At 34.5% G+C, this 15,883-nt stretch overlaps 1 protein-coding gene across 3 annotated transcripts in view; it reads left to right on the forward strand.

Moving 5' to 3' along the window:
• The window catches only part of LOC145287801 (LHFPL tetraspan subfamily member 6 protein-like), a 486,740-nt gene that overhangs the window by 245,507 nt on the left and 225,350 nt on the right, over window positions 1–15,883 (forward strand). The window contains exon 2 of one of the 3 annotated variants that reach the window (XM_080135644.1): window positions 9,901–12,205. The exons of the other annotated variants lie outside the window; for them this stretch is intronic. Within the exon in view, the coding sequence (XP_079991770.1) occupies window positions 9,901–9,968 (68 nt within the window). The 3' untranslated portion in view covers window positions 9,969–12,205. Of the gene's footprint in view, window positions 1–9,900; window positions 12,206–15,883 lie in introns of those variants that run through there. 3 annotated transcript variants of the gene reach the window in all.

Here is a 15,883-nt window from a genome sequence, read left to right on the forward strand (position 1 = left end):
GAAAAAGCCACCCCTCCCTGAAAAAAAGTGCCCAGTTGAGGGTGGAGGAATTAATGTTTTTAACCAATTTTTTGATATTTGTCGTCCGAAGGGTTGAGCTTCAAAACGATACTGATCTCATGAAAATCCGTCGCCTCTGTCAAAAGTTTTAGGCAGACATACAAACATACATACATACATACATACATTTAAATAGACAGGTGAGATTTATATTAGAGAAGATTAAAGCTGGAAAGAGTTCCTTTGAAATCAATTTTTTTTTTTTAAATTGAATGATTTTAATAAAAGAAAAATATTTTCATCTTATATGGTTTCCTTTGTCTTTTCTTTTTTTTTTTTTTTTTTAAGTTTTAAACTTTTAAAAAATGCTTTCAAAATAATGTTATCCAATCTTAATAGCCTATGGCGGTCACATGCTATTAAAAGTGCATATATAACGAGATGTTTCTATGTCGTGCAAATAGCATCGAACTGACTCTTCAATAACACTACAAAGAAAGGATCTTTACTAATTACAAACAAAAATGGATAAAGGTAATACTTTTAATTTGGAAAACACTCATACTCTGAGGATAAATATGTTAGTATCCGAAATTAATAAGATAAAAGTTCAAATAAAAAATTGAATGATGTTTAATTAAATAATATTTGCATCTCATCAGTGATTTCTAAAGGTATTTTGGTCGTCTGTTCTGAATTTTAAATTCTTAGAAGACGCTTTCAAAAATAACTTTTTTCAATTTTAATGATATGAAAATATATATGGCAATTAAGCTGCACAATTTTCTGCGTTTCATCCTTTGTTAACTTGACAAGTGCTCACGAAGATGAAACGTGGAAAAGTCTGTGTAGCTTGATTGCCATATATGTCTTCATAACTTATTACCTAGCTCTGCTCATGTATTGAGCACTGTTGAAGTAAATACTGGAAATTCATACGTAAAATATATTTCATAAAATTTTATGGAGATGCATGAAATTTTGTGTGATTTTTTTAAAATACATAATCCGGTAAAGGTGAGAATGTGTGTGTGTGAGTACACTTCTCAACCTATATATTCAACGAATTTTTGATCTACACACTTGAAATTTGGTATATAGAGTATTCAGACGTGGAAAAAATTTTAATCAGTTTTCATCCGGAAAAAGGGTTGCTAAGGGGTCAAAATTGAAAAATTGGTATGGGGGAGGAGGTCATCGGATTTTTATCTATTTGTCAACTGTTTAACGAGGTTTGAAAACTTCTTTTTAAGATGTGTCAAGCTGGCCAAATGGTTATTGTACTTGACTTACTTTAGTTAGGTTTTGGTTTTGATCTCAACTGGAGTATTTTTTTTTTTTTTTTACTTACAAGAAGTGAACTATTTAGAAAAAAAAACAATACTCGCATGGACATTTCACAGTTTCTTTCCGATTTATTAATTCATTTTTTTTTTAAGGAATTTAACGTCACGTTTAATACTTACGGTATTTCTGTTTTAATAAATAAGAAATCTGCATTAATTAAAATATAATGTTTATATTTTTAGTATATTATTATGGATGATAACGACTACCAGTTGTCAAAATTTCAGCTTTTCATAGTTGTTATTTCTAACAAATATTAGGTTTTAAAATTTTGTCCCTTAGTTTAGGGCCGCTACTGTATATATCTATAAAAGTGAGAATGTGTGTATGTGAGGACACTTCTCAACCTATATACTCAACGAATTTTTGATCTACAGACTTGAAATTTGGTATTCAGACACGTGGAAAACTCTTTAATCGGTTTTCATTTGAAGGGGTCAAAATTGAAAAATTGGTACGTGGATTTTTATCTGGTTTTTACCTGTTTCACAAATACGCATGCACCACCTTGAAACACGACAGCTTCTTTATGTTAAGTATAAGTTTGTTTGAAAACACTTTTTAAAGATCATGTAAAGCTGGCCTAATGGTTATCCTACTTGACTCACTGTCTTTAGGTTTTGGTTTCGAGCTCAGCTCGAGAATTTTTTTACTTACAAGAAAGGAACTGTTCATAAAAAACATAGACATATCTCAGTTTCTGTATGAATTAAAATAAAATATTTATGCGTATTTTATGACTGGGCAACGACAGGAAGCCTGCTAGTAAATACTTAAAGGACAAATGACAATGATTTTTGTTCAATGATTGTTCCTAAGGATAGCACACATACCACATTCTTGGCCTAATTGAATAAAAAAGAAAAGAAAAATGGCTGCCCTAAAATGACTGTGACCGTGTGACCAGTAACAACCAATCAGCTCACTTTAATAGTGGATTAGTTTGACATTTATTTCATATGAAACCATTTTTTTTATTTTTTCTGTCCTGTTGTTAAAATGTCACAGTAATTTCAGCAAATGGGTTTCTGACTTACAACTCTTCGGGTTCTATTATTTCTCCCAACCCTATCCGCTATTCAACCTGTGTCCATTTTCTCCACTGAATTTATTTCCTATCAACCATTTAAATCTATCTGTACACACCTTCTACTGTTCCTTTTGCTGCTGTTTTTTTTTTTTTTTTTTTTTTTTTGCCGGGTGTGAACTTATTTAAGATGGAAGTCTATATGAACTATAATAACGTTTTTAGTTAAGGATCGAGGAATTCGGGGGGGGGGAAGCAAACTTGCCAGGTGTAAAAAGAAACTCTAAACATTATCTTTTAAAAATTTTAAGAAAAAGATTATAATTAGTATTATTTAATGCCATCATCATTCACCCTAAACAGGTTGAACCGGCTTCTCCTGAAGGAAAGAGTCTTATGGAAATATTTACTTCACAAGCGGCCCCAGTCGCATCTATATCCCAGTCAGGGAAGATAAAGAGTTAGGTTTTTGCAGTTCTTGCAGGGTAGGTGTTTACGTCCTCCTGCATACAGCGTCTGGTATTTTGAAATGGTCACCATCTAGTATTGATCAGACTCAACATTGCTTAACTTCGGTGATCTAAATTAATATTATTTGGATTACTGTTCTTATCTTGAGTATTGTTTTCGACTGATATAACCTCCGACCTTCTTCAAGTGTATCTTGTCAAATTAGGGAACCTTTTTGTCGAACTCAGAAATTTGTACTGAATTCTAAATGGAAACCTTTATTTAATAAATAAGGCTAGCGTGGTCTCGTTCTGTCAGCCATAACCAGATAAAAGTCTTAAGTATAGTATAACCCAGGGATACGGCAGAAATCCGTTCCGGGGTTGGGATCATAAGGTGAAATCGCCGTATGGTTGGGCCTAAACAAAATTCTATACAGTACATATTAAAAATTAGTAACAAAATACAGTACAGTATATAATACATATGTATATAATCAAATAACATTATAAATAACATCGTAAGGCGGGGCAAATACCGTAACCAGGGGCTGGGAAAACATCGTATTCCACATCGTAACATGAAAAAAACTGTATCCTAGGGTCACGGTATCCCGGGGTTTTACTGTAATTCAAAATTGTATTCTTAGTATCGCCAGCTCTGAGGAGTGAACCTCCAGAATTTAGGACTGAACCTTTATCTAACATTTTATAAAAATTTTCAGATGAAATCTTTCTTGCGTAAACAACCTCTAATTTTCTTTTATATTTTAAACCACAAGAGTGTAAATTTTTTTTTTTTTTTTTTTTTTTTTTGTAAATTTTAATCTCTGCTATTGTTGATGTAAGTCTGGATTATATTTAGTTCGTTGTCTGATAAACTGATTTGGAAAATGACAAAAGAATGTAAATACGCCTCCGGCAAGTGTGAATTCTGCTAGTTTCGATGAATAGATTCCGTTGAAAAAAATAAACAAACCATCTCACGTCGCAATCGAAAAAGCCTCTTGGCGTTTCTTAATTACAAAGTTTCTATTATCAATATAAAAGTGAAACCTTTCTATTATTCACTTTTTTACCCCCGAATTCATGTTGTGTTCTTGCATTCACAGTATCGTTTTGTTTTGTTTTACGGCATATCAACCCTTTTCCGGTTGTAATGTAGTCGTCACATGAAAACACTCGGGACCCGCACGTTATATGCAGACAGTCGCAAAAAAAATTAAAGACAAAGAAAGAATTCAACTCATTTTCTTTTTCAGTTGAAACAACAGACATTTATTTACAAGTACTTCCAGAATAACGCTTTGTCTCTTGTTCAAAAGTCTTCTCGTATACCAAGGGGCTTAATAAGACTCTGCTGTGTCGAACACGTGCTAGTCTGTCTTTGTCCGGCCATGTTTAGGACATGTTTTCCCCTGTCACTCACAGGCCACGTGTATCACACATCTATTTCTGTCCTTCTCGGTCCACGTTTTTCTTTTTTATAATCGTTTTCTTCCCTTCTTCCTCGCTGTGACGTCACCTCACATACGGCTCAGTCATTTGCATACGTTGGCTGTTGTACAGCTGCTGCCGACGCCATTATATGTGCGTCCATGCTTTGTTACACGGTTATTTAATGTTGAATCCAGTAATTTAAAAAAAAAAAAATTATGCTTTATATGTTCAAATATTTATTTATGGTGTTTAGTTTGATTGTTTAGTTTTACGGCATATCAACCCTTTTCGAGTCGTATAATGACGAATCGAATATTCTTTTGCAAAACGTTTATGCTTTAAAGTTTATATCTTCAAATATTTACAGAGTTTTGTTTGGTTTGGTTGTTTTATTTTTTGGTTATTTAGGTCCTGGATATGACCTTAAACTATATCCAGTGGTGAGGCCGCAGCTTGCGGGCTTTGGGGAGTGTGGAGCCACCCTTTAATTACCATTGCTCCCAGGTCCACTCTGACCCGGAGTGGTAGTACCTGTTACGGTCCCAACTAGGGGTTAAATAGAAACTGATTTGAAAACAACAAATATATTTTATTAAAAAAATTTTCTTCAAAATCTTTGGATTTGGCATTAAATAACCCGAAAAGGGTTGATATGCCGTGAAACAAAAACAACCAACAAACCAACCAGTTATTTAACGCTGAATGTAGTAATTATGAAAAAAAAAACAAAAAAAAAACAGCTTTACACTTCAAGTTCTTTATATCTATTCATGATATTTGTTTTGTTTTTTTTTCTTAACAGAGGAAAATTGTTTTTTTATTTTTTAGTTTAGTTTACTTTTAAGAGCATAATTGAGTTTTACAAAGGTAAATCAAAAACATTAATGTTTGGTGCATTTTAGGCCAGAAAGCCAGTAGCTTCAGACAGTCTGATCTGATTATATCATAATTCACAATATCGGTGTATAAAATTTAATTTATTACGTTTCTGAATTTTTGTGATGAGGATTGGTTATTTGTATTATTTGAATCCTTCAGACTACTGTTCTCATCTTGAGTGTCATTTTCACAACATTTCGGTTGATGTAACCTCCGACCTTATTTAGGTGTACCTTTTCTACAAGGACCCTTGGCGCAGTGGTTAGAGTATTTGGAAAAAATCAATTGCAAAAGTAATATTCTCCTGAAGGTTGATGGTTCAATTCTCAGTGTGGGCAACCGAAAAATACAATTGCGAATTATTTAGGACATCTATTCAGTTATGGCTGACAGAATGAGAGCATGCTACCGCTGTGAAGTAAATAAATAATTCCATTCGAAATTCTGTCCAAATTCCCGAGTGCGACAAGATACACCTGAAGAAGGTCGAAGATTACTTTCACCGAAACATTACGAAAATGATACTCTGAAGTAGTCGAAGAATCGAAATAATATGGAAATGTAATTTAATTTATAAATTACCACTTCGACATATTCAAATGAATGATGAGGTACGCACTATTCGACCAATCACATTAAAGCATAAGTGAGGCACTCTTTAGCAAAAAAAAATCAAGAAGAGGTGGTGTCTAAACAAAAACATGCCCTCCCATAACCTCACAGAGTTTGTAGGAGTCACGGAAAAGTATTTCTGCTGCGCGATTCGGTTAAACACTGAGCAAACAACTTGCAAGGTATATTGATTTCATCTGTGCTTTGAAGAATTATTTTAGTCCCTTGGGGTTCATGGTCCAAGAAAATCTTGAAAACAACAAGGGAAGATATCTCCTTCTTCTCTTTCTTCCCCTACTGTCCTTGTCCACTGGACACTCAAGCATTGACTATCTTCACCCGAAAATAACTGTTAATAGTTCTTTGAGATATATACTTTTTGTGGGTATCGGAATTGGAATCGGAAGAATTTGCGCCTAGTTTCCGATGCCAAAAAAACTCCTTTAATTATCTTATTAAATTTTGTCTAAAACAAAATCTTCCACAGTTGGTAAGAATAATGAAATAAATGTTTGATTTTAAACTACCAGTAAAAAATGAAGTCTATAGATCATCGTCCACACGTGTGCTTTTTACGTTTGAGAAAATATATGCACATTTAACGCGTTTTTGCAGTAATCGGGACAGCATTATAGTTCAATATTTAGATATTTATAAAGAATCGGAATCGGTAATTTAGTACAGAATTGGTAATTGTATCGAAACCGGGAAAAATATTGGAATCGTCCAATCACTAATATATATATATATATATATATATATGATTAGTTTTTTTTTTGGAAAAAGAATTCCAGCAAAATGCTCAATTAAAAGGAAAATCCAAATTGTAAGAGCGTATTTATATATTGTGTACAGAAAGTTGTTAGTTGAGACAGATCATTGGTACCGTCGGTTTCAAGCCCGATAATAAGGCCCGTTTAAGGTATCCTTATCAAGCTCTCTTATAAGATAGGCGAATATTGGCTGAAGAGAGCTTGATAAGGATACCTTAAACGGGCCTTATTATCGGGCTTGAAACCGACGGTACCAATGATCTGTCTCAACTAACAACTTTCTGTACACAATATATATATATATATATATATATATATATATGCATATATATATATATGCATATGTATATGTAAGATTGTTGAATTTTATTTTTTTTTTTTTATTAGCGATTAATTTCTTTCTTTTTTTTCCCGTTCCCCGCGCGTTTTTTTTTATTATAAGAAAGGAGTTATTTGCCCTTTGTTTGCATTTTTTTTTCGCCCACATTTTAGGACGTATTACTTTTTTATTTTATTTAAATATTATATATATATATATATATATATATATATATATGGTTATTGTTTTCCCGTGGTTAAGTAACCAATGAAGTTTAACGAGGTTAATACAAGAGTGCTCAATACTGAAGTAGAGCTGGGTATACTCTTTAGGTGTTTTTACATAAGCAGTAATACCTTGCTACACATTCATGAGCATGTTTCGGTCAGCTAGTTACAAGTAACTACAGACCTCTTCAGCCGATGCAGCTTATACGCAAGCTCTTTTTTATTGAAATTTTCTTAATAAAGCTAGTATTCTCTGCCACTAACCACACACACACACACACACACACACGCACACACACCCACACCCACACACACACACACACACACACACACACACACACACACACACATGAGAAGGGAATAAATACTGATAAAAGAAAATGTATTCATGGTTTTATGGAAATTTCAAATGAGATAGTACTTTCATGAGATTATGTTCTAATCCAATGAAGGTATGGGAAAACGTCAAATTTAATTTCCGCAAGAAAATCAATGCGTTTTCCCCCTTATATTATCATCGATATTTCCCATATTGTTGAATTCAATTATTACATGTATATCAATGCATTCGTTCAGTCTTAAGAGACAATGGTCACTTCTGTAAGGATGGCTACGTGTGTAATTGTGAAGTAAGGGTTGCATAAGCACTTGTACCCCCTCGACGTTAATAGCCCCGACAAACCCGTCAAGCAACTAAATCCCACCCCTTCACAGTAGAGATCCCTAGATGTAAGAGAGCCTTCTACTCCAGTAGTTTCTTTCCCAGGACAGCTAAACTTTGGAATTCCCTGTCGGGTCCCTGCTTCCCCAACTGTACTGACATGCAGAAGTTCAAGTGCAACGTGAACCGACATCTTGCTGCCCAACTCCCTACACAGTACCCCTGATGCCCATGTCCCTGATAGTAGCCCCCTACAACAAAGTGGCAATATGCCTTGTTTGTGGTGAAAATGTAATTTAAAAAAAAAAAAAAAGAAATTTCCAACAGCATCTCTCCTGAATCAGCACTGCATGGGCCAAGTGGCAAAACGAGACCCAAGACTGGCTAGGGATAAGGCTGAGATAAACGGAGAGTACATACAGCACTTTTTAGTATTGACCAGGTTCAATGTCAGTGATCTGATGGGAACCAGCATGTCAACATGGTTATGCCATATTTTCATAACGAAACAGGACTGTATGTCGATGACGACAAATATATTTTAAGCCCCCCTTTTTGGGTAGAGCACTGTCAGAAATAATCTCACCCTCTACTTAATTGGCTGAAAAATGCAACGCTCGCTGTTTGTTTATAAACAGGCGGTTTGAGCACTGTAAAAGTGGTGGACGGACGTTTGTTTAAATAGACATTTGGACTGGTTATTTGCGGGTATTGCTTCCCTGGTCGAGTGGGAGAACTGCCGACTGTCAACACGACGGTTCTAGGTTCAATCCTCAGCTTGGGGGAGGTGCTAGTCTAGCGGCACTGATGAGTTGTGATACAACAAAACAGGACTATATGTCGATGACTACAAATATATATATATATAAATATTTCTCTCTTATTTTGGAATTTTCTTGATAATGAAACGCTCTGCTAACCATTATATATATAATTCTTTATAATTTATTAATGGTGATATAATCTATTATTTATAACTAGCAGGATTTGTAGAAATTCTATAGAATGAGAAATATGTTTTGATGAAGCTGATAATTTCTTGGAGAGCACAAAATATTAATTTTTTGGACAGAAAAAAAAATTAATATTTTTGAAGATCAAACTGCTTTAAAAAAAAAAAGAAAAGAAAAGAAAAAAGAGGTCAAATTCGCGAAATTTGGCCAATCTGGCAACTTTGGAAAGAATACAAGAATGATCTCCCTTTCATACAGCTTCGTTTTCGAATATCTACTTACTGAAAGTGTAACGTACAGAGTAACTAACACAGAAACAAGCAGAATATTCTATAGATTAATTAACGGTTCCCATATTGTATTATATTCTAATTTAATCTTCTCTCGGTCTTTCTTTTAAATGATTTTCTTTTTAACCTCTTTTGTAACCCCCCTTCCCCGAAAAGCAAAAAAAAAAAAAAAAAAAAAAAAAAAAGCTATGGTTTTTTGTTTTTGTCAGATCACACAAAATGTGTACGATAAGAATTCAGAAAAATCGCACATTATTCTTCATTTTTTTTTATTGTGTACAGTTTGAAATTTATATTGAAATCAATTAAAAAATATATTTTTTTGATACAATTTTACTTTTCTTTCCTATTTCTAACGCACTGAAAGTTTTGAATTTTTAAATTTTACCATATCTGCTAAATCTATATTTTTCTACTTTTCTTACCCCCCCTTTTTATCTCTCTGTTTTTTCCTACTTTTCTATTATTATTTTGTACTTTAACCCTAATCCCTCATAGATCTTCGATATGACCTTAAACTATATCCGCTGGTGAGGCCCCAGCTTGTGGGTTTTGGGGAGTGTGGAGCTACCCTTTAATTGCCATTGCTCCCAGGTCCACTCTGACTCGGAGTGGTAGTACCTATTAGAGTCCCAACTATGGGTTAAATAGAAACTGACTTGAAAAAACATATTCTACTGAAAAACTTTTCTTCCAAATCACTGGATTCGGCATTAAATAACCTGAAAAAAGGTTGATATGCCGTAAAACAAAACAACCAACAAAACTAACCCCTCATACTCTATATTTGTGTCTTTTCTTTTCTTTTTCTCATCTTCTTTCTCTTTGTTTCTCTTTATTTTATTGAAAAACAAAAACAAAAAAGAAAAACAATAATTTTATGCTATTTATTTATTTTAAATTTCATTCTTTTCATTTTTCAGGTAAGTCGGCCATTTTTTTTTGGTTTTTGTTTTGGAAACCTACAAAGAAATCTCATTTCACCTGTTAGGAAGAAAGACCGGTATGCATTTTTATCTGTTTGATTCTTATTACCTCTATCAAGGATGTTATGTTTTTTTTAATTTTTTTTTTTTTTTTTTTTTTTTTTTGTCGAGTTTGTTATTCTAGTACAGTCTAATGACCACATCATTCGACCAATAGTCACCAAACTTTGTCAAAATAGTAATCGTTGTCTAACGTAGAACTGATTTACAGGGTGGAACGATAAAGTTGTCGCCATAAAGAAAACAACACAGCAACTTTATTTTAAAACTTTTATTGAAAAAATCAATTCAGTTAACTTTATTATGTAGTAGAGCTGATATTTATTCAATATAGCCGCCTTCAGCCTCAATCACTACCTCGATAAGGGTCCAGAACTGGGAGCATGCCTTTTCCACAAGTGTCAGCGGGAGCTCAGCGAATACTCTGCAGATGGCAGCGATCAGCCGAGCTTTGGTATTGTGGGAGGTCATGTTGGTGATGTTCTTGACATATGTCTAAACAAAGTAGTCCAGTGGGTCTAGGTTGGAGGAGATGGAGGAACCAGTGAGAGAAGGTTATGAAGCCGTAGAACTCCTTCTAAAGCCAAGCCTGGGTTTCTTTGGGCTTGTGGGCTGGTGCCGAGTCCTGCTGCCACACCTAGGGTCTGCCAACGGCCACCTGATTGCTCCAGAGGATCACCACACTCTTCAACACATCTAGGTATCACTCTTGGGATTTGTATACAACTGGCCAACTAGTAGATGGTCTGCAACAAAAAAAAAAAGAAAAATGCGTTTCATCAAGCAGAAATGGAATCATGTCGTCTTTTCTATGACACAAATTTTATTGTTCCACCTTTTAATTTGAGAATATCTAAATCAAAGGTCATTGTGTCACAGAAAAAAGTGAATGTCAAACTTTTGTGATAATTTCAGTTCTGTTCATCACAGAGTCTAATTAATTTTAGGACACCCTGTATATCTTGTCTTGCATATAATAAGAGGCACAATTTTTCCTCTCTGGACAAAACTAACATAGGTTAACAACAACAGATGACACATAAAACTTTATTGTGTTTACACCATTAGCCATTACATTATTTACCTATAGAACGCATTTACATACGCATTATTTCATAATATTAAAACATTACATTTATTCCGAGGAGCGCCATGTTCATCATCGTCGTAACCTATAGAGAAAGTAGCTAGATTTTCACCCCCACTTCTACAAGTCCCCTTACGCTCCCATTCCACACTGTGTGCATTTATACTTTTTCCTGCTTTCCTGGATATTACCCGTCATTAACTGACTACAGATTTCCTACACAAACATATTCTTACGGCTTTCATTCTACACTAATGATTTCTTCCATCCATAAATCTGGCCCAGCTGATTGGCTGAGAAGTATACATTCTACAATTCCCCTATTCAGTTATTCCACCATTAAACGAATAGTTCACAACTATAAGACACGCTGCCATTTCTCCACAGGCACAATATTCTTACGTTTTATTTATATAATTCAAGAAATTATTCCGCTTCAAAACTCTTAAATTTTTTTTTGTTTATTTGTGAAAATATTACACTCCAAAAATAAACTAGATTATCTTTTTCATAACATGTAACTTACATTTATCGTTTGCTTAATTGTGAAAACAAAATCCATTAACATGTTACTATGCCTGAAAGGCGACCATACAAAATGAAACGATGGTTCCTGACGAAACTTTTACTTGGGTTTGATATCGTCACAAGTTATAGTTATATGTACATGTAAAATTGTGGTTGTACTTAGATTAAATGTTGCTTTGCAAAAAAACTATTTGTGCATACTTTAATCTATTTTAACTATTATTGAATGTTTTATTATTAATTTTTGACTCAAATAGGTCACCAACCAAAATATATTGTTTTTATTATTACATACCTTACATTACGGGCGAATTTCTTGCCAACCACATCCACACTTGCATCTACAAAATGGGGTGTCTGTTGTGAAAGCTGTTCTTAACATCGGTAGGTTAGGGGTGTCCATTCCGATTGCCATTCTTAACATGAGGAGGTTGGTGGTTGGACTATAACAACAACAACAACACCAACCGTACTTCAATTTTTTATGTGGGGTGGGCACCGAGCAACGCCGGTTAACGAGTCCTGCTAGTAGTAGATAAATACATTTAGATTTGAAAAAATTGTACAGTTAATTATGAGTCGTGTAAAAAAAAAAAAATAAATAAAAAAAAATAAATAAATAAATGTCGTAATTATGAAACTGTTAATACATTATGAGGTGCTGGAAAAACATCTGAGACTTTACTAGCAGGCTGCTCGACGTTGCCCGATCGTAAAATAGGCTATAACATGATATTTTAATTTACTTAGATTTCGTATTTATTATTATAAAGCCATTTCTCTATGGGTTATTATATTGTACCCAATATCTAGTTGTGGTTTCAAAAGTTACAAAAATTACTTGGGTTCCATCAGCTAGTATCGACTCGAAAACATTTAGCTCTCCAGTGTTATTCGTTATCATCTGAGCTAAGTCCATATGCATAGTAAAACTTTAAAAATCATAAAACACATCCATTTTCATCTATGATAAACAAATGGGAAATAACTCTCATAACTTAATAGATAAAGCTTACTTCCGTTTTTAAATGCATGTCGGTTTATAATAATAAGAAATAAATTAAAAATAAATCAGATAAATCAAATTTAAATAATATCTATAAATAGAACAAATTTATTCTATTACAATAAACAATAATATGGAACTAATTATCAAAGTGCACAATTGAAGCATGATGATTGACTTTTGCAATTTAATCTTTAATTCAAGCCATTATATATAAAAATGATTTTATAAAATCAACAGTAGGTTCTCTACAGTGTAATGTAGACTACTCTGTATTGTGGACTAAGTCACTGCAGGAAGGCATGTGAAACTTCCTTCCGATGCACTGCGATGGGTCCCTAACTAGAGCAGGCAATCCATTGATTTGATTGAAAAATGGGCGATTTCACCGATTTTGATAAATATAAATATGGAAGTTCCAAACCTTCATTGATCATCATTCAATCCAGGGCAACGTTGGGTCCCTCTGCTAGTATATATAAGTGATAAAAGTCTATATTCCAAATTTCAAGATGTTTTCCACCATCTTACGGTTTATTTCTTCAAGTACGTTTGACATTGGCTAAAAACATCAATTCCCTTACCCTCAACTGGGCACTTTTCTACAAGGAGGGGTTGCTTTTTTCGCTAATGTTTTCAAAAGTCATCTCCTCTTTTCGATTGACTAGCCTTAATTTAAACCTTCACCACTTCCGGTTTACCAATGGACGTAAGGGCAAAGACGTTACGTTTTTTTTTTTTTTTTTTTTTTTTTTTTTTTTTTTTTCCTCCTTCACGGTATGGGTTCGAGCCTGCCTGCCTGCCAACTACCACTCTTCTTTTTTTTTTTTTTTTTTTTCTCAAACACGCACCTCCAAACACCCGGGCAACGCCGGGCATCCAGGCTAGTTCAAAATATATCCTCTCTTCATCAGCACATTCTACAGATTCCGACTGATAAGATAGTTTCCTGGGATCATTTTATTGTTTTCTTTGTCTAAATCTTGATTTGTTATACCATAAAAGTTTCATTAGTGTCCTGGGAAATTCTCCATTTCTGGAATCAGCTGCCAGAGAAATGGTACGCCGTCGTGCCACATAATGGCTGCCGATATTCCTGTTCATGTTTCATTCATATATTCATATTCCGTTGAGAGTCGACTTAGAACTCTCGCTGTCAGAAAAGCCATTCCTCTATTCTATGCTTTGGTTGCAACTGGATTAAATGCCGCATCATTAATGGAGGCTGTAGGAGGAATCTGCGACGTGAAGACTTATAACTTAGCATGACATGAATTCCATTAAAATGTCAGGAGGGTTTTCTACAAATCCTACTTTTTCCAATTGCTGTTGTTACTACTACTACTGCTGCTGCTGCTGTTGCTGCCAACTATTGGCATTGTTCTTATTTTTTTGTCATTTTGTTTCCAGCGGATAGTTTAAATATTCCAGCGTTTGTATGCATTTTTCCTGATAGTAAAACGTGCAATTGTGGATATTTAAGCTATTGGCGTTTTTTTTTCTCTATTTATTTATTTATTTATTTTTTTTACAAGGGAGTCGCCACTTATCGATTTTCGAAGGCCACTCGAGGATAAGAGTTAATGAATGTAAGGTGGTAGTGTAGTAATCGTTTATGATGTAAATTGGATGGAATTTGGATTACTTACGGCTCAACAAGAACTCGTTTACAGTGGACTTGATGGCTTTCCATATCGTAATCGTTTAAGTACTATAGGGTGGAAATTAAGTTAGGAATTAATATTGGTATTTTTCTGTCAAGCAAATTTCGAAGAAAAATCTGAGAAATGATACGAAAGATTGGTCTGAGAATTTTTTTTTTTTTTTTTTTAAGTTTGTAAAGAATGATTTTTTTTTCCGTGCGATTTTGTAAAGAAGATTTTTATTTTTAATCTCTTTCTAATTTTAGTTATTTGTCTTCTTGCTACAATTCTCTCTCTCTCTCTCTCTCTCTCTCTCTCTCTCTCTCTCTCTCTCTCTCTCATACACACTTCCTCTCTAGCAATTGATTTTACCCCTTTCTATTGATGCCTGTTTATCGCTCCCTTTCTCCCACAATGTTGACTGCTTACCTTTTCTCTATCTCAAATTTTGATTGGTCATCTGTTTTCTGTCTTTTTCTGTCTCATTCTCTTGTCCCCCCCCCTCTCTCTCTCTCTCTCTCTCTCTCTCTCTCTCTCTCATACATACATGCAGTTGATTATTTACGCTATTTCTCTTTTTTACTTGGCTTCCGTCTGTATCTCTCTCGTGTTGATCTCTGTCTACAATTTTGGTTAGTCACCCTTTTTTTATCCCTCCTCCTCCCTTTCTCTTGTTTTCTCTTTCTCTCACATATTGGTTGCTCGTCTCCCCCCCCCTCTCTCTCTCTCTCCTAAATATTAATTGATTACTTTTTCTCTCGCAAATTTTGGCTTTTCTACATCTTTCTCTTTTTCTCCCTTCCACTCTTTATTTTTTATACTTCACCATTTTTTTTTGTTTTTACTTATCAAGGCCCAAATACCACTCAAGGATAAGGTTTATTGAGGTTGTCAGATTATGGCGAAACATTGAGAGAATTTAAAACTATGGTTGTAACTAGTCAGAAATTGATTATTTAAGAGGGCGACCAAACAAAAACTTGTTTACATTGGACTTGAAAGCGGTAATGTTACAGTCAACCAGGAAGCCACCTCATGGTACTGTGTTCGACAGACGGATAGTTCTGGGAAAAAAAAAATTTACTAATGGAAGTTTCGTCTAGTTTAGGTACACAGAGTACGAAAGGGAAATTATTGGCATTGGTTGTAGCTAGACGAGTTTTTGCTGTGAGTGTTTTACAAGAGGTAACCATAGATTGAAGCTCAGTCGAGCGACTACCATACAAATAATGATAAAGTAAAGAAAGACTAGCAGCGTCTCTTTTGTGAGAAAGGGGTTATCGGGTGGTGAAGAAGACATCCCCCAATAGACTACGAAGTCGGTTTTGTACTCAATGGTTATCTCTCTCCCACACTGCGGGAGGATGTGACACAAAGGTGGGAAAGCGAAATTTGAAAAGCTAGCGCTCGAGAAGAAGAGCAAGCACTCTAGCCTGCAAAAAAATATCTAGAGAGAGCCCTATCAGCATTCTCCTGGTTAGGAGCGGCTCAGGCAATTAGCAAAAAAAAAAAAAAAATACTAATCCCTTCTCAAAAGGGAAGAAGGCCTGGGAATGGGGAGGGGGTTAGTTCACTTAGTACATTCCGCGACGTTGGATGAACACGTGTTACTGATAGCCAGACGCTATATTGAATATCCACTCGAGACAAGGGAAA

This window comes from Euprymna scolopes, chromosome 11 (genome assembly GCF_053919585.1).
Source record: "Euprymna scolopes isolate OS-2025 chromosome 11, ASM5391958v1, whole genome shotgun sequence".
NCBI classification, from domain to species: Eukaryota; Metazoa; Mollusca; class Cephalopoda; order Sepiida; family Sepiolidae; genus Euprymna; species Euprymna scolopes.